The sequence below is a fragment of the Syngnathus typhle genome, linkage group LG20 (genome assembly GCF_033458585.1).
Source record: "Syngnathus typhle isolate RoL2023-S1 ecotype Sweden linkage group LG20, RoL_Styp_1.0, whole genome shotgun sequence".
In the NCBI taxonomy this organism is placed as follows: domain Eukaryota; kingdom Metazoa; phylum Chordata; class Actinopteri; order Syngnathiformes; family Syngnathidae; genus Syngnathus; species Syngnathus typhle.
In genome coordinates this window covers 6,117,039-6,139,443 of record NC_083757.1, presented here as the reverse complement: position 1 = coordinate 6,139,443, position 22,405 = coordinate 6,117,039, and the positions used below count along the sequence as shown (strand labels likewise).

Here is a 22,405-nt window from a genome sequence, read left to right as displayed (position 1 = left end):
CAAAATCAAAAGACTTAGACTACTTGCATACTTAAGTGGTGTATGTTCAGACTCAAACCCAGCTATGGTATCTTTGGTTCAAATGTCGATACATTTATTAGTTTTAGTGAGAAAGTTTTTAACATCATTCCAAAATTTAGAATAGGGCAGTGGTAGAAAAGATAAATTGTAGTTTCAGGATTACAATTGTAAAAAGAACATGAAACTTCAATATCAAAATTTAGATATGATCTTACTAGGATAAATATGTAAGCTTTTTAAAATGAATTTCTTTACATTTATTTGAAATACAAAATATATGTACCAATACTTTCCACCGGGCGGATTTAGTGATGACGTACTTCCGGTGACGTTCTCATACGACGACAAGAGTGAGCGAGAGCGCTAAACGCTTAAGGTAAACATGAACCCTTATTTTACAGTTCTCCGCTTTTTACCATCAAAACTCGTTTATATGACTTATTGGTGTGTCGTTTTCGGAATGGCTTTCTTGAAACTGTTTTATTTCAGCGTCACATATAATGTCACCTGGCGACATTTGCTACCGGTGCGAGCTAATTTGGTTAGCATGTTAGCTAGCTGCCCCCGAAGATTATTTCGACCAAGTTGATCAAATTGTTACCTGTTGTCAAGTATGCTTTAAATACACCGAATTTCCTTTCTGGCATTAATAATAATAAGGTAGCTATAACCACACAATACTGTGTGTTGAAAAAAATCTTCATGCTCATTTTTGTTTTATAGTTTAACGCAGTATTTGATGTTAGTGTGTAACTTAGCACAGGTTTGGTAATATGAAGTACATCTACTAAAGGTGTTCCATGTGTTTCTAGGTTACATGTGAGGGCCATGGCTCGTGGACAGCAGAAGATTCAGTCCCAGCAAAAGAACGCCAAGAAGTCCGCCGAGAAAAAGAAAGGGCAGGCGGCCGACCAGAAAACGGCAGCCAAGGTGGCGCTGGTCCACACGTGCCCTGTCTGCAGGGTACGGCTACAAATACAAAAAAAACTCTGACAAACATTGATATTATTTTATTGTTGAAAAAAAATTTCTCCAGAACTTTGGTACACCTCACATGTTTAACGATGCATGTTTCTATCCTCATCTTGAGTCAGACGAATAATCGATTCTAATATTTTGATAACCTGCCTTTTGTAAGTTATTGTTCAATGTTATTGAGATTTCTGTGGTGTGTATTTTTGTAGACCCAAATGCCTGATCCAAAGACCTTCAAGCAACACTTTGAGAGCAAACACCCCAAGTCACCGATGCCTCCCGAGCTTGCTGACGTTCTGGCTTGAAAGCCGGTAGGAAGCACTCGCGTGCCATCTTGGCGTCTTTCTCGACACCCATGTTGTTTCACTTCTTTTCTTGTAGAAACAACAACCTGACATGGAGGAAGAACACTGGGACCAGTCTATCTAACAACATGGAGGTGACGTGTGTGTATGTAAGAAGACTGTTTTCAGCAGGGTCCTGTTTAAAAATAAACAAAATGTATTTATTGTATACAAGGAACATGCTTACAACAGTCAGGATTGCGTGCAAAGGATGAATGACATGTTCACACACTAGTTAATTATTATTTTTTCATTTAATTTGACCCTTACGAGTTCCTGAGTGACACAAGCTACAATGGAAAGTTAAGAATGAACCACTAAATATCGGGCGCTTAGCAACAGTACGCAGGCCTTTTTTAATCCACGCGTGGCAATAATTTACAGATTCTCACCGCTAACTCTTCCTCTGAACCACAACGATAAGCACAAATTATTTTCATGCACGACGGTTGTGGCGGAAAGCTCAACTTTACATGTACAACATTGTATTTTGTGTTTTCAAAGGCCTATTTAGAAAGTTGTGACCCAAAAAGCTGACGTGTGCGTTTGTGTATCTTGTAATAAAAATCAAAGTCCAACCCCCCCCACCAATTTTTGTTTGCTGCTTCAACAATTTGTGCCTCTCATAGACAACCACAGGTTTTGACCACCATGTTCCGATGCTTCTTGAGGATCACGTTGTTGTTGTCGTCGTAAAAGAGCACGGAGATGGCGCTTAGCTTGGTGGGCGCGCAGCACGCCTTGGGCACCTCGTCAGGTTTCAGCAGATGAACCTGCCACACAAAACTCGAATGACAAACTTTGCATGTATCGACAAAGCTGGTGAAAAAAAACGGTGATACTGACTACTTGCTGGATGAGGGCATGGTTGGTGGCGTTCATGCAAGCGCCAAGGGGGTAGAAACACTCGCCATCGCAGTAGTACGCCGAGTAGCCTGTGGGGGCCAGAACCCAGTCCTGACGGAAAAAGAGGTCAAATCCATAATGACTAGAAAAACGTTTTCAAATCAAGACGAAAGAATCAACCTTCCATCCGAGGTCGCTGAAGCTGACGTAGAGTTCGTGTTTTTTACACGGCTGACCGCCGTTGTTGACAGGACTTCGATCTGAGCAGGAAAAGACAAAAGCGAAATCAGCTTTGTTGACAAAACGAGAGCCGTTACGAGCAAACTCAACTGTGGATGCTGGGCACGGGGAGGTCGTATTTGGGCTTCTTCCTGCGGGGGTGCGTCTTTACGGCGCGGGGGGGCCGGCACGGAACCTGGCTCTCCCGAAAGAAGGTCACCATGAAGGGCTGCTTGGAGCGAGGACCCCTGCGGCCCACCAGCCCAATCCAGGCGGCCGACAGCGAGCGATCTGGAAGCGGGGGGGGGGGGGTCATTTCGCGCATCGCACACCAAGAAGGAAAAGTAGCGTTAAGAGTGTAGGCGGACCCTCCTCGGTCTCCACGTAGAGCCGAATGCCCAGGTTGCTGCGGGGATGGAGGAGCCAGTGGTTGGACGCCGAGGTGACATCGAAGGCCAGCCACCCTTCTTGACCCGCCGGTACCGACTGCATATCCAACAGCACCAGCTCGGGCTCCCTGAAAATGAAAGCCATCTAAAAATATACTTGCACTAATTTTCCTTTCTTACTTCTGCAATATCATTTCTTAAATAGTATTTTTTGTGTGTGTGTGTGTGTGAGTATACCTGTGTTTATTGTCCTTCTGGATCTCGTACACAGAGATGTGCAGGGTCCTGTTGGCGCGCTGGCCCAGCGTCAACGCCTTGTAGATACGAAACTCCGCCGCCGTCACCGTCTCACCCTGGGGCAGAGGCGTCAGGTCGAAGCGGAACTCCTTCCAGTAGGGACGAGGCTGCAGCAGGTCCCTCTCCTGCTCCACTGCCACAACCAATTAGCACACAATATTTATTAGAGAAAAAAAAAAAATCACAAGATGCACGCACACAGGAAATGAGCTGGAGACACTCAAACAGCTCTGGGTGGATGTTAAATAGAGATACTAAATTTCGGCCACTCCTGGTGGCTTGAGCATCACGCACTCGAGTACACAGCAGCAGTAATTAGAGGCACCGTGCTGCGGACCGCAGCAGCTGCTGCGCGCACACGCACCACAAATTGCAGCTCCGTCGTATTTTTAGGCCTCCTCGCCGCAGCCGCATTTTCATCTCACTCGGCCCGGTTGGCCTCACCGCCGGTGCGTGTCATTCAGGCCCTTTAATCGAATGCAGCTGTGTGTTCCCTGGCGCGGGGGTCATAAGCGGATGAGGTCACGGTCAAGCGAGCGTACCTGCCGCAGGTGAGAAGCTTTCGCGAGGTTGAATGAATGGCCCGGCTGGCCGTGTGTTTGCAAAACAAGGCTGTGTTTTTCCTGCGGCGTTGACTGATAAATTCCAGGGTGGACTTGCTTGGGCAAAACACACTTGGGGGGGGGGGGGAGGCCAACCCTTCATTACTCTGAGGCGGGGGTGCGTTTATACAACACTTGAAGCGTAAAAGGCTTTTCCCGTCGAGCTGTCCTGTCGCAGGAAGGAGGCCATCCGCGGGGGCATGCTAATATTTATGCTGGGACAGATAGGCATCGGGAAGCTCTGCATGCACGCACGCACACCACTTCACTTCAGTTTTTCCCACCGATTCCTAATTTTGCACTCACCCAAATTGACGAAGCTCATAACGGTGTCGGCCTCGCTGACGACGGTGCCGAGCAGCGGCGTGTGCGTGCTGAGGGTGGGGAGCGGGCGATGGACGGCCGCCCTCCGCTCCCCGCCGGCCCCCCTGGGCCGGACGGCGCCGGGCCTGATGACGTCGTTGTCCGAAGCCGGGTCGTCCTCGCCTTCCACCGCCATGGCGTGGTAGAGGTCCAGCATAAAGAGCGGCGCCGACGATGGCGGCCTGAGCGGCGGATGAGGCCTGGGCCGGCCCGGCAGGCCCAGGATGGACAAGATCTCTTTCTGCATCTCTTTCTTCTCGCGGCCGCTTAGACGCCGGAAGCTGGAGTGCAGCGCCGTTTGGGCCTGCTGGGCCAGCGGCAGGAGCAGGACCAGAAACAGGACCAGGTTCCTGGGCAGGAGCTGGAGGACACCCCTGTGCGGGGTGCCTCTTTGGTGTGGTGAGGTCACCATCTTGCTGTGGCTGCTTCTTTCTGGAGACTTCTCCCTTAACTAGTCCGCAGCCTTCAAGATGTTTACTTCCTTCTTTTCCCCGGTCTTGATTCTTCTGGGAATCTTCTCCTGAGGACGACCACCTCTCCTCCCTTGTCTGGATCCTTCCCGAGAGAACCTTTCTTGCAGGGGATGGTCACCTCTTCTCTTGATCTTTCGCCTTCATAAAAGGACCCAGTGGGAGATGTTTACCTCCTAAATGTCTCTCTCCAATCCAAGCTTCTCTGGTCCAGATCCTCCACAAGTCAAACCCGGAGGAAGACGTTCAGTTTTTTCTTTTGTTTCTCCACTTCCTACCCTAATTTGGGCTGCTTATGTTGGTTTTCCACACAAGATAGACTGGAAGGAAGATGTTCCCCTTCTGAAGTCCACTCTCTAGTCCAAACTCTTCTAGTTTCTCGTACTGACAAATGCTGAACATGAGCTCATGGTAACCCTCAAAGGAAATCTTGAAAGAGACCCTCACCTCCACTTAAGTCCACTTTAAGAGAAGAACAGGTGCCGAGGAGCTTTTGGTGAAGTCAGAGAGGCTGACACAGCCGGTACGTCCTTCAGACAAAAAAATGGTAAGAATCCACGCAAAAAAAATAATAATCTTTGGTGTTGCTTAAATGAAAATAAAAAAGACTTCTGCTCCTCCTCGGCACACGCTGCTGGGAGAGCGCGTGAAGGTCTGAGCAAGAGGAGGGAGCGCTCCTCGCGTTCCACCCACATGTAGCCCTCCCCCGCTGAGGGAGGAGTTCATCTCCCGCCTATTCCATGTACAAAATGGCTTGTGTTCCAAACTTATTAGCAAACATTGACTTTTTATTGATTATTATCGACAGAAAAGACACACAACTAACTTACTATTTTTTTTTTAAAATAAATGTGTGCTTTCAAAAGATTACAAATTGCCAAGTAACAAAACATACACAAATAAGACTTAACAGTAGGTATGTTTTGAAAAAGTTAATTTATTAAAATCATATTTGGTAGATTGTATTTAAATCTGGAGTTAACGTTAGCAGTGAGTTTTAATCCTATATATAAATGACCAGCAGGTGTCGCTCGGCATCACAATTGGACGCAGACGCGCATGAAGAGGGAGAACACGTCCTCGTGCATCCATTGCACCGAATCAGCTCTCCTCTTTTTTTATTTTATTTATTTTTATTCTTGACACCGTTAGCGATGCATTTCCTTACAGGGACTCCAACTTGAACGCCATGCCGTGCCCTGACTCCGATACGAGGCTGCGCGTTAAAGTGCGCGCTTCCGCTCCTCCTCCTCCTCATCTTCATCGTTTGTCTCAGCTGTAGTTGGACTACACCGGATGCGGCGCCCCAACATGGCCCAGCACCACGCCGGCAACAGGGCTCTTCTACCCGGCTTGACGCGCCTCCTGCTCCTCGTCATCCTCCTGCTGATGCTTGTGGTCTGCGCAAAACCGAGTCCGAGTGAGCCAGACAACGACACCCGTGAACATGCGGAGGAAGAACATCACCAGCTGGGCAACAGCACGGTGCACCGGAAGGCTTTTCCGGTCCTGTCCTTCAACTACGAGCACGTCCGTAAACCCCTCGAGATCTCGTTGTGGATCCTCCTTGCGCTGCTCATGAAACTCGGTGAGTGTCCCTTTAAAAATGATCCACTCTGACGTCACTGACGTGACTTTTAAAAGAATAACTCCCAGGGGTGCATTTGCATCTAATTTTGGAAATTTAAACAGATGGAACAGCTGTGAGATTAGCAGCTATGGATATTGGGGTTCCCGCCTACTGAATACAAACAGTAGATTGAAAGAGTCTTTAAAAGGCAATCCAACCGGGGTGTGTAGACTTTTTAGATACACTGTAGCATCACAAGTGTCATGTTAGTCAGACAAGGTCTAAAATGGCAGGTCTTATCTGCGCCTCCAGCTGCTTTCTGAGTGGGCAGGTCCGACTTCCTGCTCTAATGCACTGCTCGATAACAAAAGTGCACTGACTAACAAATGTGCTGACTGAGCGGGGCATCAATCTGGGTGCCCGGGTGGGGGGCTTCAAGTCTATGGTCTGACATTTTGAAACTTGGAGTCTTCCAAGCACACTTTGTAAAATGTGTTTTGGTCCACTAACACCAACAAAGTCCAAACTGTTCTAAATAGCAGTCATAGGGTGTGCATACTTTCGCAAAATCTCCTCACTTCCTGACCCTGATGTGTTTTCCGATGCTCAGGCTTCCACATCATCCCCCGCGTGTCCCACGTGGTCCCCGAAAGCTGCCTGCTGATCTTTGTGGGTCTGCTGGTGGGTGGTGTCATCAAAGCCATCCGGCAGACGGCGCCCGTGCTGGACACCAAGCTCTTCTTCCTCTACCTGCTGCCGCCCATCATCCTGGACGCTGGCTACTTTCTACCCATTCGGCCCTTCACTGAGAACCTGGGCACCATCCTGGTCTTCGCCGTGGTGGGCACCCTGTGGAATGCCTTCTTTGTGGGCGGCGCCATGTACGGCGTGTGCCAGCTGGAGGGGGGGCAGCTGGCCGGCGTGGACTTGCTGTCCTGCCTGCTTTTCGGGTCCATCGTGTCAGCTGTTGACCCCGTGGCCGTGCTGGCCGTTTTTGAGGAGATCCAAATCAATGAGCTGCTGTACATCCTGGTCTTTGGCGAGTCGCTGCTCAACGACGCCGTCACCGTGGTAAGGGCCCATGGCGGACATTTTGTTCGTACCAGTGGCAACTAGATTTTCAGTTCCTTCATCCATTGCTTAAATAGTCCAACTATGACACAGATGCTATTTGCTAGCCTATGTATGGGATTTTTAATTGTTGGTTAGCATGAAGCTAAAGGGTCATTGGTCACCTGGTTTCCATCGTGCAGGTGCTGTATCACCTGTTTGAGGAGTTCTCCCACGCCGGTGCGGTGACGGTGGTCGACGCCTTGCTTGGCGTGGTGTGCTTCTTGGTGGTGTCATTCGGTGGTATCCTGGTGGGCGCCATCTACGGGCTGCTGGGCGCGTTCACATCCCGCTTCACATCGCACACGCGTGTCATCGAGCCGCTCTTCGTCTTCCTCTACAGTTACATGGCCTACCTGTCGGCGGAGGTCTTCCACCTGTCAGGCATCATGTCGTGAGTCACGTGCATATTTCAATTCATTATTTTCATGAACCTATTGTAATTTACGGAACACATTCTCCACTCCTGCTCCAGGCTGATAGCGTGCGGCGTGGTGATGCGTCCGTACGTGGAGGCCAACATCTCGCATAAGTCCTACACCACCGTCAAGTACTTCCTGAAGATGTGGAGCAGTGTGAGCGAGACCCTCATCTTCATCTTCCTTGGGGTCTCCACCGTGGCGGGACCGCACGCCTGGAACTGGACCTTCGTCATCGTCACCGTGGTCCTCTGCCTCGTCTCGAGAGTGCTGGGTGAGGAAGATTGCAATAAACATTTTACGTACCACTAGAGGGCGCCCGTGAATGTACCATAAGTGATACTATAGTACCATCTTGCGCTTCAGGCGTTGTGGGCCTGACGTTCATCATCAACAAGTTCCGTGTCATCAAACTGACCAAGAAGGACCAGTTCATCGTGGCCTACGGTGGCCTGCGAGGGGCCATCGCCTTCTCGCTGTGTTTTTTGCTGACCGACAACAAGATGAAGCACATGTTCCTCACCGCCATCATCACTGTCATCTTCTTCACCGTCTTTGTCCAGGTAACAGGGTCTAACAAAAATATATTTGATGAAAAAAAAAAATGGTATGTTTTGATGATTTAGGGGATGACCATCAGGCCTCTGGTGGAGCTTCTGGAAGTGAAGAAGAAGCAGGAATCTGACGGCTCCATCAACGAGGAGATTCACACGCAGGTCAGTGTTCTTTGTGAGAAACAGCACCACCTATCGGCCATTTGTGAAATAGTAAACAATAATTATTTAGGTATCAATTCTAGTCTTATTTTGTCATTTTAATTGATTCTGTTTTAAACATGATACTCAAATAAAATCAATCAATCGATTATTTAGTTCCTGGACCATGTCCTTGTGGGAATTGAGGACATCTGTGGTCATTTTGGACATCATCGCTGGAAAGACAAGTAGGCCTATGACCTTTTCATCAAATCATTTACGGAATTAATCCCATGTTGACATTTGCCGCTTGTTGTGTTTATAATCCCGACGACCGCAACCGAATGACCGCACTCCTGTAACGGAGTGATTAGCTTTCCGCTCTGGTTTATGGTATTGATTGCGTTCAGGCTAAGTCGCTTCAACAAGGCCTACGTGAAGAAGTGGTTGATTGCGGGCGACCGCTCCAACGAGCATCAGCTACTCTCCTTCTACAACAAAATGGAGATGAAGCAGGCCATGATGATGGTCGAGAGCGGGGGTAGCTCCGTTTTCAAACCGCCCCCGATGGTGCCGTAAGTAAAAAAAATAAATACATTTGTCAGATTTACTTCAAGATCTATTTTCATCTTATCTACATTTGGTTCCTCAGGAACATCAAAGCCGAAGCCCCGCCCGGACGCAAGAGAAACATCTTCAAAAGTCGCGAAAAGGAAATCCGAAAGATGTTGCAGTCCAACATGCAGAAGAACAGACAGCGGGTAGGCAGACTTGACCTCTTTTTGGTTTGTCGCGAAACAACACCCGACACACTCGTTTTTTTTTGGCGCCAGCTCCGCTCCTACAGCAGACACGACCTGATGATCGACCCCTTCGAAGAAGATATGAGCGAGATCCGTTTCAGGAAGCAACAAGTGGAGATGGAGAGGAGGGTGGGTACACCTCACGTTCTCCAAATACTGAAGCCTGCCTCAAAAACCTGCCATCATTTGCCTCCCTCAGATGAGCCACTATCTGACCGTACCGGCGAAACGGACGGAACCGCCGCCGACCTCCGTGAGACGGGTCGCCTTCTTACCAGGTCTGCTCCACCACTTTTTCTATTTTAGATTTCGTTTTGTAAACACGCAAACCACACGTGTTTCCAGAACACCAGGTTTATACGTACGACGACGGCGAGAGCACCCCGGTGGAGGTCCGCCGGGACCCGAGCGCCTCCGGTGCCGTCACCCTGCTGAATGAATCCGGCCGCGAGATCCAAGAGGAGGAGGAGGACTTCAACGCAATGCGCCGTCTCAGTGACCCTGGTCCAAAGTAGTCGCTGAAGAGACGCGTATAAGGTTTTTAGTCCGAGTAATATCTGGAGATGGGCCCTGCTGCTGCTGCAAAAAAAAGTGTCATTTTTAAAATTGCTCATATTAATACTTTAAAATGTACACACGTGTAAAACAGCACACCTTGTTTTTCATTAATTGCTAGAGGCGCCAAACAAGTGGAGTTTTCCCTTCAAAGCACATGTGGCCACCAAAAAATGTTTAAAAAGTTCATTTGTAACCCCCACCAAGAAAAAAAAATGCATTTATTGTTGCAATTGTCGCAAATGTTGTTTTCTCAGGGACTGTAAAGGCTTGCTCAAATGGGGCTGTTTTTTATGTTGTTGTTTGTTAAATGGTCGTAAACATTCCTCCAGAAATGTAAGGCATATCTTGCATATCTGTCACTGCCTGAGCTTAAGCTGCCTGCATGTTTGTCTTAAAAAGAATGTTTAGGGTATGTGCCAGCCAAAGTATTTTTATATTTTCCGCCCCAAAACAAATTGCAGACATTTGTTTAAGGGAGAAACATAAATAAATAAAGGTTTGTATGTGAGAGAATTTTTTTTTTTAATTCTTTTTAATACGTAAGGTTTGTGCCACATTTAAATATTTCTAAATTAAAAACGAAATAGAATAATTTTATCGTGCTTCATTTAGTTAGTTTGTTATTGTATTGTTTTGATTTTTATTTCGTTCAAGTGAATTTAGATTTTAAACTTATTCACTACCAATGAAACAATAGATGTAAAGAATCGATTCAGTGAGTTTTTTTTTGTAAAACAAATCGTATCGGATGTAAAGAATCGATTCAGTGAGTTATATATATATATATATATATGTTTAAAAAGGTTCATATATATATATATATATATATATGAAATAGCTTGAAAAGTTACTTTTACATACTTGTAGATACCGGTTACGCTTTACAGGTGGCGCTATAATGCACCTCAAACTAAAAGCAGCGGCGAAGAAGAAGTGGGGTCCATTTATGTTTTGGCTCCACATTGACCAAACAAGGCACATTTCTTGTTTCCGTTTTGCTAATCTTAGTCTCTTAAAAACAATGGCTCGCTATATGCGCCCACCTAACTCGTCTTTATTCGTTAGAAACATCTCCGATGAGTCCAGGTGAGTTTGAAATCCGGCGTGTTACTCGCAGATTGGGACTACATGAGGGGAAAAAATTACGGTTGGAAGTAGCCTAGCAGCGAGCTAACACAGGGCCGCGTTCTGCAACGAAGTCTCACTTTTGCCAGTATTTTGATCCTAAATCAAATTAATACTCTGTCATTTAGTTTAGTATATTAGGTGTGTTGGACCATTATTAAATCGAGCGCATGCAAACAAGCGTCCATGTTATATTTGCAGACGTGGAAATGTTAAATTGTGTTGCCTTTCGCAGATTCGTCACAAAATCTTCTGCAGCGCTTTGCCGCCTGTTTGAAAAATTATCTCGAATAATTCAAATTATTATCCAGTTTAAAATGCTTTATCATTTTCTTTAGATGAATATGTGAAAAATTATCTCGAATAATTCAAATTATTATCCACTTTAAAATGCTTTATCATTTTCTTTAGATGAATATGCATGGAAAGATGTGCAGTAAGCGTGTCCACAATCTGTTTTACAATTTACTTCCTACTTTAGCGTTTGTGCCATTTAGAGGCATGAAACAGGTCTACCTGTATTCATTTTGTTATAGTTGCCACAGATTCGTCCCTTTACTTCGATTTTTAAGAAGTCTAACTGTGCACACCCTATCAATTGCACGGCTGATGTTTTACACTGGTTACTGAATTTAAAAAAAGGGCCAGTTCACCCAGAATCAACAAAATAATGCATTCTAACTGGATCCAGACTGATATCTCCTTTAAAAAAAAAAAGTACAAATAAAATCTCTGCCTCGAAACTGAAGTGATTTTTCACAAGGCTAACAATTACCCAATAAACCGCTAACTGGATCTTGCCGAGTCCAACAGGTAAGTTGATTAACCCGATTGTTTCACGTGAACCGGCCCTTTTAAGCTCACTCACCCATCGCACATGCTGCCAAGTTGAGTTACACTATGTATATCTACGGTGTTCAGGCCTGAGGATTTGCGGCGTGAGTTTGGCCGCTATGGGCCGATAGTAGATGTCTACATCCCACTTGACTTCTATACGCGTCAACCAAGAGGATTTGCATACATTCAATATCCTTTCCCAAAGAATGTTGCTGTGGCCATGACTAACAAACATTATTTCCTTTAGCAGCTGAGCAGATTTGTGGTTTGTGATGTTTTTTTTTCCCTTGCATCCATTGACCTATCTAACAGTGATTATTTTTCTGTTATCGCTTCAGAAAATGTAAAAGCATCCCCTTGTGGAAGCGGCCACACAAAGAGTAACAAAGACCGGGTGTAGCGTAGCTGTAAAGACAAGGCACAGACCAAAGGGAGGGAAAATGTTGGGAGGAAGTAAAGCACGAAGAGGAAAAAGGTGTCGGAGGCAAAGCTCGGCAGTGGCCCAGAGCGGGCTAAAGAAAAGAGTCGTAAAGAGTCAAGCGGGAGACCCGACGCAAGTCGAATCGATTAAAGAGTGTAAAGATCAAGACAAAGTCAAGCACAGGTAACGAGTGGCAATAATTTTGTATCCTCTCAAGACACAGTTCCAACAAATCAGCTTTGAAAGCAATTTAATTTCAACTCTCTTAATCAGCTATTTGTCTTTTGTGTTTTGAGACTCGCCTATTGTGTGTCATGTGTGCTCCATGTGTCAGACCGCATCAATCAATTCAACCTCACAAGCTCAAGCATGACTAAACGGAGGCCAATATCTCCACAAAATCTGTCAATTTGTGGCTTCTCTGCAAAAAAAAAAAAAAGCCTTAACCGCTCAGCATGTTTGAGGACGTGCGTGATGCTGAGGACGCTCTCCATAGCCTGGACAGGAAGTGGGTATGCGGCCGCCAGATCGAGATCCAGTTTGCGCAGGGTGACCGAAAGAGTGAGTGACCAAACGCGGCATGTAACGTCCAGTCAATTAGAATCTTGCTTCATTAAGCGTTTGTCTTTTCAGCACCCAATCAGATGAAGACCAAGGAGCGGCACTCCCCGTCTCGCTCGTCCCGCTACGACGACTACGACCGCGACGGCCGGCGCAGACGCTCACGCAGCCGCAGCTACGACCGGCGCCGCTCGCGCAGCCCTTCCTACGAGCGCCGACGTAGGCGCTCGGAGAGCCCCCGAGAGTAAGTCGCGTCCTTTTCTCATCTTGCGCAAAGTTCCGAGACGTGTGACGGGACATTTTGGGTTGCGTAGATCTCGCGGGCGCCAGCACGGACGAGGAGGTAGCCGAGGTCGTGAAGAGGACAGGTATGTTCGTGGTGTTCTCTTTATTTTTTATTTAATTACAAAATAAAAACGTCTGCTTTCAGGCACCGCCAGAAGCCCCGAAAAGAGTCGAGAGGACGGTCTCCTTCCAGATCAGCATCGCCGTCCGAGCCCGCCGCCAAACCGGCGGCCGCCTCCCACTACGCCGAGGAAGACGCGCGGCAGGAACGCTCCCCGTCGCGTTCGCCATCCCGCTCGCAGTCCCGTTCGGTGTCCAGGTCTCGTTCACGCTCGCGTTCCTGGACGGGCCGCAAGTCGGGAGGACGCTAAGGAAAGGCCCGGAGACGCTTTGGTTTGGACTTGATCGTGATGGACGCGTTTGGAGAACATTTTGCCGGTTGGTCCTTGAGTCTTGCGTTTTCCTCCACCTGGGAGATGATTTTGTGGCCAACGATGTTTTTTTACAGACTCGCTTTTTCTTCCTACGCTTCCGTTTGGTTTTTTTCAAAAGAGCGTCCAGTATTTTTCAAATCCACTCCACCCTGTCAACTGTTTTAAAAAAGCAGCAAGTTTGTTGATTTTATTTTATTTTTTCTCTTTTTCTGCTGAGTTTCTTTTCAGAAATAAACGGCCACTTCAAGGAAACAACACGTGGGCTCAGAGTGAAATATTTCCTATCCCATAATGTCACGTCAAGCTAAACATAAAACTTAATTGAACCAATTACTCAATTATTTAAACCAGCCACATCATTTTGCCTCAAAAAACACTAGCTTAATGCTAACACACTATGGCAAATGACATAGACGAGCTAACAAATAGCATCGATGTGACAGGGTTCCTAATGCTTTACTTTGCATGACATTATTGATTTGTTTTTTTATAAATGGGGACGGCTGCAACGTGGTGGCGGGCCGGGGCGTAGCTTGATCCACATTCCCAGCGCGTGGGCGGCCATGCGTGAAATGGGACGCGCTCCATTGAGTGAAAAGACTCATTGATCCCGTTTTGGGATGTTTGACTTTAGTAAAGTTTATTTTCACTGCTTCCTGCAGAAATGTGTGTATTTCAGTTTACATTGCAGCAGAAAGTCTTGAGTGAAGCGATGGAGGTACCTTGAGGAAAATTTCAGAAGATCCCATCAGGTGGATATTTTATGACCCCTCCCCAAGATTCAAAATAAAATCTGAGTCTCTCAATGAAGGCCACTCAAGAGAACATAGGGTACATGTGCCGCATGTGTTTGGGGTGTGACAGCCCTGCGAGGGAAATGGCACCAGAGCTTGGCCGCCATCGATCTGCTCTCCAGCTTTGGACGAAGGGTCGCAGAGGCCGACGGGGATCATTAGTTGCTTTGTTTTCCGCTTTGCGGTAGCAGTGTGGCCGGGACATGGCTTAGTTTTTGTAGCTCTTGAACTTGGAGGGACAACAAAGCAGACCACGTTTCATATCCAGGATGAAAGGTAAGGTTCTTAAAATTTAAAGTTGCCTGAAAAATTGAGGAAACCATAATTGTTCTCCTTCCTTGTAGATCTGGTGTAGTTTCACAAAAGAATCTGAAATGGGTGACTGGAATTTCCTGGGCGGCATCTTGGAGGAGGTGCACATCCACTCCACCATGGTGGGCAAGATCTGGCTGACCATCTTGTTCATCTTCCGCATGCTGGTGCTGGGCGTTGCCGCCGAAGACGTGTGGAACGACGAGCAGTCCGACTTCATCTGCAACACGGAGCAGCCGGGCTGCCGCAACGTTTGCTACGACCAGGCCTTTCCCATCTCGCTCATCCGGTACTGGGTCCTTCAGGTGATGCATCTTCTGAATTTGATGAAATGTCTTCCACGATGGAGAAGTCCAGACCTTGGTGTCTTCCATTTCACAGGTGATCTTCGTTTCTTCACCCTCACTGGTCTACATGGGCCACGCCATCTATCGGCTGCGCGCCTTGGAGAAGGAGCGCCACTGCAAGAAGGTAGCGCTGCGGCGCGAGCTGGAGTCGGTGGACGCCGAGTTGGCGGATGCCCGGCGCCGGATCGAGAAGGAGATGCGGGGGCTGGAGCAGGGCAAACTGAACAAGGCCCCGCTCAGGGGCTCGCTCCTATGCACCTACGTGGCGCACATCGTCACCCGCGCCGTGGTGGAGGTCAGTTTCATGACAGGCCAGTTGCTCCTCTACGGTCATCGCCTAAGCCCGCTCTACAAGTGCGAGCGCCAGCCCTGCCCCAACATGGTGGACTGCTTTGTGTCGAGGCCCACCGAGAAAACCGTCTTCATGGTGTTCATGCAGGTGATCGCCTGCATTTCCTTGTTCCTCAGCCTCCTGGAGATTATGCACTTGGGCTACAAGAAGATCAAAAAGGGCATTTTGGGTTATTACCCGCATATCAAGGAGGATCTGGACGACTACTACGTCAACAAATCCAAGAAGAACTCCATGGTGCAGCAAGTGTGCGTGGGCGCCTCCACGGGGGGCTGCAAGGCCACCATCCCCACGGCGCCCACTAGCTACACTTTGCTGCTGGAGAAGCAAGGTAACGGGCCCAACTACCCGCTGCTCGACGCCGCCTCTGCCTTCGTGCCCGTCCGGGAGGACCCGGCAGTCAAGCTAGTTGGCTTCAAGGAGCCCAAGGAGGCCATCCCCAGCCCCAACGATCAGAACAGCAACAACACGAGCAGCGGAACACGCTCGCCGCCCGCCGACAAGGACGCCGAGGAACCGGACTGCGCCGAGTACCCAGCTTCTTCCGACCCGGCCCCCTCTGCCGCTCTTCCGGCCGTGGCCCGGAAGTCCCGCAAACCAAATCCACAGTGGAACTGCTCCACGGTTGTCGAGGGCAACAGCTCGGACAGCGGCGACTCCTACCGGGGTGGCTCCATGAAGCTCCGCGGAGGAAGCGGAACCGCAGGCCCCCGGGCCCGGAACCCGTCTTCCAACAGCCTGAGGAGGCCCGGCAGGCCTCGGAGCCCGGACTCGGGCGGAGACGCCAGCTCGGCGTCCCGAGGGAGCCATGATAGCCCCAGCCCCGCCGCCTCCTCCCCGAACCGCCGAGTGTCAGCCACCAGCAGCGGCGGCAGCAGCAGGCGAGCACCCACCGATCTGCAGATCTGATGCGCCGTTGTCTGGCGGACATTTTGTGACAGCCACTCGTGGACAGTCACGAACTACAAATACTTCATTGCAGTACTCAAGTACAGGTATGTGGTGCTTTTGCCACTTCTGGGGGCAGGTGATAATCGCTCGCCCACACACAATGCATCGCTCTCGGGCCCTGAGGGACTTTGAAGAGAGGGGCCGGGAAAGTCCGAAACCAATCTATAATCTTTGAAGCAGACATTACATAAGCAGCGGCAATGAAGTCAAACAGAGGACATGAATGCAAAAATGACTTCCTTTTTTTTTTTCCTGTTGCTAAGAAGTTGCTGTTAAGATTCATGATAAGTACTTCTGAAATGAATTATTAGTAGAAAAAAAAAAATAGAAGTGAAATTGAAAAGGACTGAAACAGTCAAACAGAACCTTTATTGATTGTTACATTCCAAAAATAGCATCCCTTCTAGTCTGCCGTTTCAGATGATGGCTCATACTGCATCAGCTGCAAAATAAACAATACAGCAAAGAAAAATAAAGAAAAATTATGTTATAAATAAAAAAAAAAAGGCTTACCTTGCTCCTCAGCGTCAGATTATCCTCCGTGAGAATCTGACACTTTTGCTCCAGCTCTGCTTTTTGAGAGGCAAGAGCCTCAGCCTCCACTGCAATGATGTGACGCTTCAAAAAACGAGACAAGGTTCAGGATAAAAACTTATATATTATTTGACTTGCCACCTTATAACTTTTGTAAAGATAGATATTGTATATACTGTTTTTTTTCAGTGTACTTTTTTTCTGTTTAAGTTACACTTGGAAGATAATGCAGTGGAAATAAAGGATAGTCCATTGCATGGTCGGGTTTTTCAACCTCGTTGTAAAGTGCTGTCATGGCTGTAAAATGTGATGCAAAGTGAATTATTTTCACATTTTAACATGATTTTGAAATGACATTGACGCCCATACCTACCGTTTGTCAAGGCGTCAAGCACCCCATTTTGTTCAAGATACCTTCTAAATTCCACTCTCTCCGACATTATTGAGCCCTAAAACACAAGAAGAAAAATGTTTGAATAAATATTCGTTGGATATTTTTGCAAGAAAAGTGTTTTGTTTTACTTTTGGAGTTGCTATGGACCAAGTTTGTTGTTGCCTGCCTTTTTTTTTTTTTTTTAAGAATACATTAGCAACAAACTATATGACCTTTAACTCACCTTTTTGTGCGCCATGAAGAAAGACGAATTTAACTGAGCAAAAATGTGACGAGTAGGTGATTTGCTTCAGGTAGCGATGCACGCGTCGCTATAGCAACTCGTACCGGATACCTATTTAAATAAAATAATGAAATAAAATGATGAAACATAATAAACATCTTGTGTCTGTTTTACAATTAGGTGATCGCATTTTTAAAACGCTGTAAATATTTTTTTGAGAACACTAATGTATCACAGTTAACTTATAAAGCAACTGGATATTCGGCGGCCATTTTGACAATCCTGACATTTTGTAGATCCACACTTCCGTAAAGCGTCATTGATCTCATGATTTCAAGTGTGCAGAAGACACCGCCGTCAAAATGTTTTGACAGAGCGATCAGGAGAAGCGAGCCATCTACATGTTTATTTTCCACCTGTAAAGTTACAACTAACACCAAGGTAGGTGTTGGTATTCCCCCCCCATCATATCTTCGTTCTGAGTAATGTACTAGCGATGGCATGGCTGGGTTAAATATTAAAAAAAAAAAACTCGTCGCATATTTACGTACATTTCCGGCAAAATGAACTCTAGCATAAGTTGAATGTGCAGTTCTAAATTAATCATATTCAAAAGGCAGTGTTATGGTATGATGGCGAGTTTATTAGATCGTTACAAAATAGCATAAAAAATATTTAATTAATAATTGTCATTTTTTAAAACTTTTTAGAAATGATTTATTTAGAACATATAACAATGAACAATTATGGCAATTAACAGTTTACATACATTTAACAGTGTAAAGAGATTTCCAAGAAAGCATCATTATTGTCAAATGTTTAAAAACGAGGTTTGGGCTGGGTTGGCACATTGCCTGAGTAAAATTCATTGACTTTTAAGCAGGCACAAAATAATAAGTAACATTGTTTTAAATGTATCTCGAATCCCCTTTCCTCTTTAAAACTACTGGCAATTGTGTGTCTTGACATATGAAGAGATTGACAATAAAGCAGACTTTGACTTTGACTTTGAATTCTGTACAATCAGCTTTCCGCTCAACTTGGGTGATTTAAAAAAAAAAAAAAAGAGGTCGTATTGGTCAATAATGTATCATTGGACAAGTCAAAAGTCAAAACAGGAACCAGAGGCGGTGAAACCACCGGGGCGCGGGGCTCATTACTTTTTTGGTGTCTACCTTTGCACCTGCTTTTCTTTATTTTTCCCTAAAGGGAACTGTCACGCTTGTAGGAAATTCACGTGCCTGCTGTGAAACCACAATATCTAATCTGCTTAGATCCACGAGGGAACGCAAATTGGAGTTATCTGACTTTTTACACAAAAGGAAATGACAATCTGCAGCTTATCTTAACAGGATCTTTGTCAGATGTGGTTGAAGCAGGTTCTGACATGCTGGGACACATCTGACAGAAGGCGTTGAACAACAACGTCAACCGGTTTGTTTCTTAATTTCCATTTAGCCAAACAAAGATAAAATCCGAAACATAGTTGCTGCAGTTTTGAATTCTGATTCGTTCGCATGCTTTCCCGGTCATGTGTTCACCTCGCATTCTTTTGCTGACGCTTCAAATGTGTTGTCTGTTTTTCCCCTCCTTGTTTCAGCGCACACAGGCCGATCATGGCTCAATGATTCCATTCTTCTTCGTGCCTTCGTGCTCAGCAGGCCTCCATGGCGCATACAAACGGCAGCTACTCCATCAACGCCGCGCCGTCAGACCAGAGCGAAGACAATGAGCCGCTCCTCCGCGAAGTTACAAGTGGGTTTTAGGTTTTTTCTTTTTTCATGGGATGAGAACACGCCCTAAATGTGGTCCTCTCGCAGCTCCCCCGCTATGCTGCTCGGCCCGCTTGAACCTGGCCTTCCTGATGTTCCTGGGCATCGCCGTGGTCTACGGCCTGCGTGTCAACCTCAGCGTGGCCATGGTTGCCATGGTGAACACCAGCCAGCCGGTCCCGGGGTTCAACGGCTCCTCGGTGCACACGTGTCCGCTCCCCAGCGGCTGGGACAACACCAGTCAGACCTTTGAGCAGCCTGAAGGGGTACGACCAAAAAACCGTGATTGTAGATTTTTGGGATCCAGTCGCCGAAGTGTAAAGCGCTACTTTCCAATCGATCCTCTCTGACGTGTGCATTCAGACGCCGCAGTACCCGTGGGACACGGAGACTCAGGGCTGGCTGCTAGGGGCCTTCTTCTTCGGGTACCTGTGCACGCAAATCCTGGGGGGCTACCTGTCGGGGCGCTACGGCGGGAGGATCTTCCTTGGTTTGGGGGTGCTAGGCACGGCAGCTCTCACGCTCCTCACGCCTCTGGCCGCCAAATGGGGACCCTACTGGCTCTTTGCCCTGCGAGCGCTCGAGGGAGTGGGCGAGGTCAGTTTAGTTTGACATAAAAGTGGCATGCTAAAAAGGGGGAAAAAAGGCAATTTTGCCCAGACTTGACTTTATTTGTTCTGCGTTGTGTGTGGTCACAGGGCGTGACGTTCCCGGCCATGATGGCCATGTGGGCCCACTGGGCGCCACCCCTGGAGCGCTCTCGCCTGTTGTCGATGTCGGGGAACGGCGCCAACTTTGGCGCCTTTTTGGCTATGCCGCTCACCGGGTACATCTGCCAAGCACTGGGCTGGCCCGCCGTCTTCTACATCTGTGGTGAAGTACATGCACACACACACACATAGGAGCGGTGGTCCTGCAAGTCAGCGATCGTCACTTAAATCTTTTTTTTTGTCCCTCAGGGGGCGCCGGTTGCCTTTGGGCTGTCTTTTGGTTCCTCCTCGCGTCGGACGACCCCAGCACCCATCGGCGAATTAGCAAAGAGGAGCGAGATTACATCATCAGCTCCATCAGACATCAGGTAAATGTCAGATGTCAGGGAAGGGGTATTTTTGGGAAAGAGTCAACCGGCACATGTGCACGTTCAGGGTAGCAGTCACGGCTGGTCCGTGCCCGTGCTGAGCATGCTGACATCGGTGCCGCTGTGGGCCATCATCATCACACAGATGTGCTTCAACTGGTCCTTCTACACGCAGTTCACCTCCCTGCCCACCTACTTGAGCAACATCCTGCACTTTGACCTCAAGTCGGTGGGTGGCTTGTTAATTACCTGGTTGATGGCCAATGATTTAACTGCAATTATTCTGCTCACGTCTACAGAACGGCTTTGTTTCAGCTCTGCCCTACCTGGGGGCGTGGCTGTGCGCCACATTGTCAGGCTTCTTGGCCGACAGCCTCATCGAGAGGAAAGTCTTTAGCGTCACTACCGTACGCAAACTCTTCACGCTCACAGGCAAGCCCCTCGACGTGGCGCCCGCGACCGAAAGGGGGCCCTGCAAAAACACAAGAGCATCTATTATTTGAATGCCTTCCTACTCTGCAGGCGTGCTGTTTCCTGCCGCCTTCCTCCTCGCAGTGGCCTACTCGGGCTGCAGCCACGCGCTCACCATCGCCTTCTTCACGCTCACGTCGGCCACCGGCGGCACCAGCGGGGCTGGGGTCTACATTAACCAGATCGATATCGCCCCGAGGTGACGACGCAATCTGAGTCATTTTATTAGGTGTTTATAATACGATAAGTACAGCATTTCTTTAAAAATGCATTCCTCCACGCCAGGTATGCTGGCTTTCTCCTGGGAATCACCAACACGTTCGGGACCATCCCCGGAGTCATTGCCCCCATCGCGACAGGATACTTTACTCATGATGTAAGGGAACCTCTCTGCTCCCTTGCTGGTTGCACGATCATGGTGAAATAATTCTGACATTTTCACCGCTCAGCACACCATTGAAGGCTGGAGGAAAGTCTTCTGGGTTTGCGCCGGCGTCAATGTGTGCGCCGGTGTCTTCTACACGCTGTTGGGAAGCGGCGAGGTCCAATCGTGGGCCATCCCGGAGGAGGAAAGTGACGTAGACGAGGGGAAGGGGACCACCAGGTCCGTGTCTGCTTAATTGGAGGAAATTACGCACTTAAATAGCAGCGGTTCCATTTCGGATCACACTTAAAGGTAATTCTTTCGAGGACCAGTTTTGAAATGGTTTTGACCAAATTAAGCACGTTTTACATACCAAAAGAAACACCACAAGCTTTATTTTTTTTAAACATATGGTTTTATGGCAATGGTTTTTATGAAATTATTATAAAATGTATGTACTGTACTGTATTTGTACAATGTTATTACAAAAAAGTTTTTAATGGCGCTAATTTATATTACGATAAACACTTGGACTCTCTGTATTTGTAGCATATTGCACAAAAAGGTCTTAAATGGAAAGAATTTTAAAATGAAGATAAACAACTGGAATCTCTGAATACTTGTATTATGTATTTATGGCCAGCAAGTGGCGCCAGAAAAGCCGAACCCATTAGTGACGACTGCTTTTAGATTGAACTTAATAGCTAAACTACAAACACTAAATTACATGTATTAATTTTTACTTGTGTTTTAAGGTCTCGAGTATTTTAATCTTGATGTAATTCATAGAATAAGTTAAGGCAACAGAAGTACAGTAAACAAAAAAAATAGTCTTCGCACCTCTTACTGGTGTTCACTAATACACCAGTAATGTGTTCGGTGTTCAGTAATACAAATGAATTAATGAAATTGTATTTAGATGTTAAATTTATTCATTGACGAGGAAAGTTTCGTGTGAGTTTTTGTGCGTTGATAATTTAGGGAAATGTTGCCTCACGGTTGCCGTTGTTTGCATCAGCCAGTGGGTGAACTCCAACCCGGAAGTACCTTACGTCCCAGCGGTGTCTTTCACTAAATCTTCCGATTCTGTTCACGTACAAGTTTTTTTTTCCGATTCAACCTTTTATTCAGACAAACAAGTTTAACACCATCAACTACAAGCCGACAAAAATAAAATAAGACATCCCCAATACCAAAAGACTCAAAACGAACAAACCAAAGCACACACACAAAAAATAAAAATGAAAAAAATAAAATAAAAAGGCATTACAGGACAACTCCATCTTACATACAAAGAATATACAGCCAGAGAAAACATCACACAAAAAGAATGCTTAATAGCATTTGTTCTACTTTAAGTACTTACTTTACTTACTTTAAGTTTTTTAAATTGACAAATCATCCAACTTGATTTTTACTTTAAAAATAGTTGAAAGTTCCAATTTAATGACTATAAACCCACAATTGGC

The 22,405-nt window shown here is 46.9% G+C and overlaps 7 protein-coding genes across 14 annotated transcripts; 5 read left to right on the top strand and 2 right to left on the bottom strand.

Annotated features, from left to right (window-relative positions):
- Positions 1–303: 303 nt before the first annotated feature.
- Positions 304–1,931, top strand: zgc:91910 (Zinc finger protein 706-like). Its single transcript, XM_061267982.1, has 4 exons — positions 304–397; positions 834–984; positions 1,206–1,307; positions 1,378–1,931. The coding sequence occupies exons 2-3, from the start codon at positions 850–852 to the stop codon at positions 1,299–1,301; spliced, it is 231 nt and encodes a 76-aa protein (XP_061123966.1). The 5' UTR covers positions 304–397; positions 834–849; the 3' UTR covers positions 1,302–1,307; positions 1,378–1,931.
- On the bottom strand, positions 1,475–5,198 carry bmp8a (bone morphogenetic protein 8a). The gene is made up of 7 exons (XM_061267955.1): positions 4,000–5,198; positions 3,032–3,224; positions 2,774–2,922; positions 2,517–2,696; positions 2,367–2,446; positions 2,187–2,297; positions 1,475–2,113 (listed from the first exon to the last, which is right to left on the bottom strand). Exons 1-7 carry the CDS (start codon positions 4,466–4,468, stop codon positions 1,964–1,966), a joined length of 1,332 nt encoding a protein of 443 aa, XP_061123939.1. The 5' UTR covers positions 4,469–5,198; the 3' UTR covers positions 1,475–1,963.
- On the top strand, positions 3,506–10,194 carry LOC133144878 (Na(+)/H(+) exchanger beta-like). The gene is made up of 13 exons (XM_061267893.1): positions 3,506–3,642; positions 5,803–6,114; positions 6,707–7,167; positions 7,350–7,600; positions 7,682–7,899; positions 7,992–8,188; positions 8,252–8,341; positions 8,498–8,568; positions 8,731–8,895; positions 8,973–9,081; positions 9,154–9,252; positions 9,323–9,401; positions 9,469–10,194. Exons 2-13 carry the CDS (start codon positions 5,823–5,825, stop codon positions 9,636–9,638), a joined length of 2,202 nt encoding a protein of 733 aa, XP_061123877.1. The 5' UTR covers positions 3,506–3,642; positions 5,803–5,822; the 3' UTR covers positions 9,639–10,194.
- Positions 10,195–10,607: 413 nt separating this feature from the next.
- Positions 10,608–13,601, top strand: LOC133144915 (serine/arginine-rich splicing factor 10-like). Of its 5 annotated transcripts, none has more exons than XM_061267967.1 (6): positions 10,608–10,767; positions 11,982–12,247; positions 12,505–12,625; positions 12,698–12,869; positions 12,940–12,993; positions 13,056–13,601. In XM_061267967.1, exons 3-6 carry the CDS (start codon positions 12,520–12,522, stop codon positions 13,279–13,281), a joined length of 558 nt encoding a protein of 185 aa, XP_061123951.1. In that variant the 5' UTR covers positions 10,608–10,767; positions 11,982–12,247; positions 12,505–12,519; the 3' UTR covers positions 13,282–13,601. The 5 variants fall into 5 exon arrangements, with proteins under 5 accessions (XP_061123951.1, XP_061123948.1, XP_061123949.1 ...); XM_061267964.1 differs by having other exon boundaries at positions 12,399–12,625; XM_061267965.1 differs by having other exon boundaries at positions 11,982–12,268; positions 12,519–12,625.
- Positions 13,602–13,870: 269 nt separating this feature from the next.
- Positions 13,871–16,620, top strand: LOC133144901 (gap junction alpha-9 protein-like). The gene is made up of 2 exons (XM_061267948.1): positions 13,871–14,755; positions 14,832–16,620. Exons 1-2 carry the CDS (start codon positions 14,513–14,515, stop codon positions 16,056–16,058), a joined length of 1,470 nt encoding a protein of 489 aa, XP_061123932.1. The 5' UTR covers positions 13,871–14,512; the 3' UTR covers positions 16,059–16,620.
- Positions 16,448–18,929, bottom strand: LOC133144926 (c-Myc-binding protein-like). 3 transcript variants are annotated; one of them, XM_061267985.1, is made up of 5 exons: positions 17,252–17,565; positions 17,008–17,083; positions 16,884–16,931; positions 16,614–16,729; positions 16,448–16,542 (listed from the first exon to the last, which is right to left on the bottom strand). In XM_061267985.1, the coding sequence occupies exons 1-5, from the start codon at positions 17,264–17,266 to the stop codon at positions 16,504–16,506; spliced, it is 294 nt and encodes a 97-aa protein (XP_061123969.1). In that variant the 5' UTR covers positions 17,267–17,565; the 3' UTR covers positions 16,448–16,503. The 3 variants fall into 3 exon arrangements, 1 of the variants encoding a protein (XP_061123969.1); XR_009710788.1 differs by lacking the exons at positions 16,448–16,542; positions 16,884–16,931; positions 17,252–17,565 and adding an exon at positions 18,793–18,929 and having other exon boundaries at positions 16,662–16,718; XR_009710789.1 differs by lacking the exons at positions 16,448–16,542; positions 16,614–16,729; positions 17,252–17,565 and adding an exon at positions 18,793–18,929 and having other exon boundaries at positions 16,874–16,931.
- si:ch1073-513e17.1 (sialin) lies at positions 18,865–21,553 on the top strand. Of its 2 annotated transcripts, none has more exons than XM_061267924.1 (10): positions 18,865–19,006; positions 19,072–19,289; positions 19,387–19,620; positions 19,722–19,896; positions 19,983–20,101; positions 20,169–20,330; positions 20,417–20,533; positions 20,624–20,771; positions 20,858–20,948; positions 21,022–21,553. In XM_061267924.1, exons 1-10 carry the CDS (start codon positions 18,919–18,921, stop codon positions 21,152–21,154), a joined length of 1,485 nt encoding a protein of 494 aa, XP_061123908.1. In that variant the 5' UTR covers positions 18,865–18,918; the 3' UTR covers positions 21,155–21,553. The 2 variants fall into 2 exon arrangements, with proteins under 2 accessions (XP_061123908.1, XP_061123907.1); XM_061267923.1 differs by having other exon boundaries at positions 20,401–20,533.
- The last annotated feature ends 852 nt before the right edge of the window (positions 21,554–22,405 follow it).

Coding starts and splice junctions, on each gene's coding strand:
- LOC133144878 (XM_061267893.1), top strand. CDS start 5,823: ATGCGGCGCCCCAACATGGCCCAGCACCACGCCGGCAACAGGGCTCTT. Junction 8,342..8,497: donor ACGAGGAGATTCACACGCAG/GTCAGTGTTCTT, acceptor TCGATTATTTAG/TTCCTGGACCATGTCCTTGT. Junction 9,082..9,153: donor TGCAGAAGAACAGACAGCGG/GTAGGCAGACTT, acceptor TTTTGGCGCCAG/CTCCGCTCCTACAGCAGACA.
- LOC133144915 (XM_061267962.1), top strand. CDS start 10,628: ATGTTTTGGCTCCACATTGACCAAACAAGGCACATTTCTTGTTTCCGT. Junction 11,833..12,521: donor AGAGGATTTGCATACATTCA/ATATCCTTTCCC, acceptor ACCGCTCAGCAT/GTTTGAGGACGTGCGTGATG. Junction 12,626..12,697: donor TGCGCAGGGTGACCGAAAGA/GTGAGTGACCAA, acceptor TTGTCTTTTCAG/CACCCAATCAGATGAAGACC.
- LOC133144926 (XM_061267985.1), bottom strand. Junction 16,730..16,883: donor AAAACCCGACCATGCAATGG/ACTATCCTTTAT, acceptor GAACCTTGTCTC/GTTTTTTGAAGCGTCACATC. Junction 16,543..16,613: donor ATCTGACGCTGAGGAGCAAG/GTAAGCCTTTTT, acceptor TTTATTTTGCAG/CTGATGCAGTATGAGCCATC.
- LOC133144901 (XM_061267948.1), top strand. CDS start 14,513: ATGGGTGACTGGAATTTCCTGGGCGGCATCTTGGAGGAGGTGCACATC. Junction 14,756..14,831: donor TCCGGTACTGGGTCCTTCAG/GTGATGCATCTT, acceptor TCCATTTCACAG/GTGATCTTCGTTTCTTCACC.
- bmp8a (XM_061267955.1), bottom strand. CDS start 4,468: ATGGTGACCTCACCACACCAAAGAGGCACCCCGCACAGGGGTGTCCTC. Junction 2,923..3,031: donor CAGAAGGACAATAAACACAG/GTATACTCACAC, acceptor TTTCATTTTCAG/GGAGCCCGAGCTGGTGCTGT. Junction 2,114..2,186: donor ATGCCCTCATCCAGCAAGTA/GTCAGTATCACC, acceptor TTTGTGTGGCAG/GTTCATCTGCTGAAACCTGA.
- si:ch1073-513e17.1 (XM_061267923.1), top strand. CDS start 18,919: ATGGCGCATACAAACGGCAGCTACTCCATCAACGCCGCGCCGTCAGAC. Junction 20,331..20,400: donor TGCACTTTGACCTCAAGTCG/GTGGGTGGCTTG, acceptor TCACGTCTACAG/AACGGCTTTGTTTCAGCTCT. Junction 20,949..21,021: donor CAGGATACTTTACTCATGAT/GTAAGGGAACCT, acceptor TTCACCGCTCAG/CACACCATTGAAGGCTGGAG.
- zgc:91910 (XM_061267982.1), top strand. CDS start 850: ATGGCTCGTGGACAGCAGAAGATTCAGTCCCAGCAAAAGAACGCCAAG. Junction 985..1,205: donor ACACGTGCCCTGTCTGCAGG/GTACGGCTACAA, acceptor GTATTTTTGTAG/ACCCAAATGCCTGATCCAAA.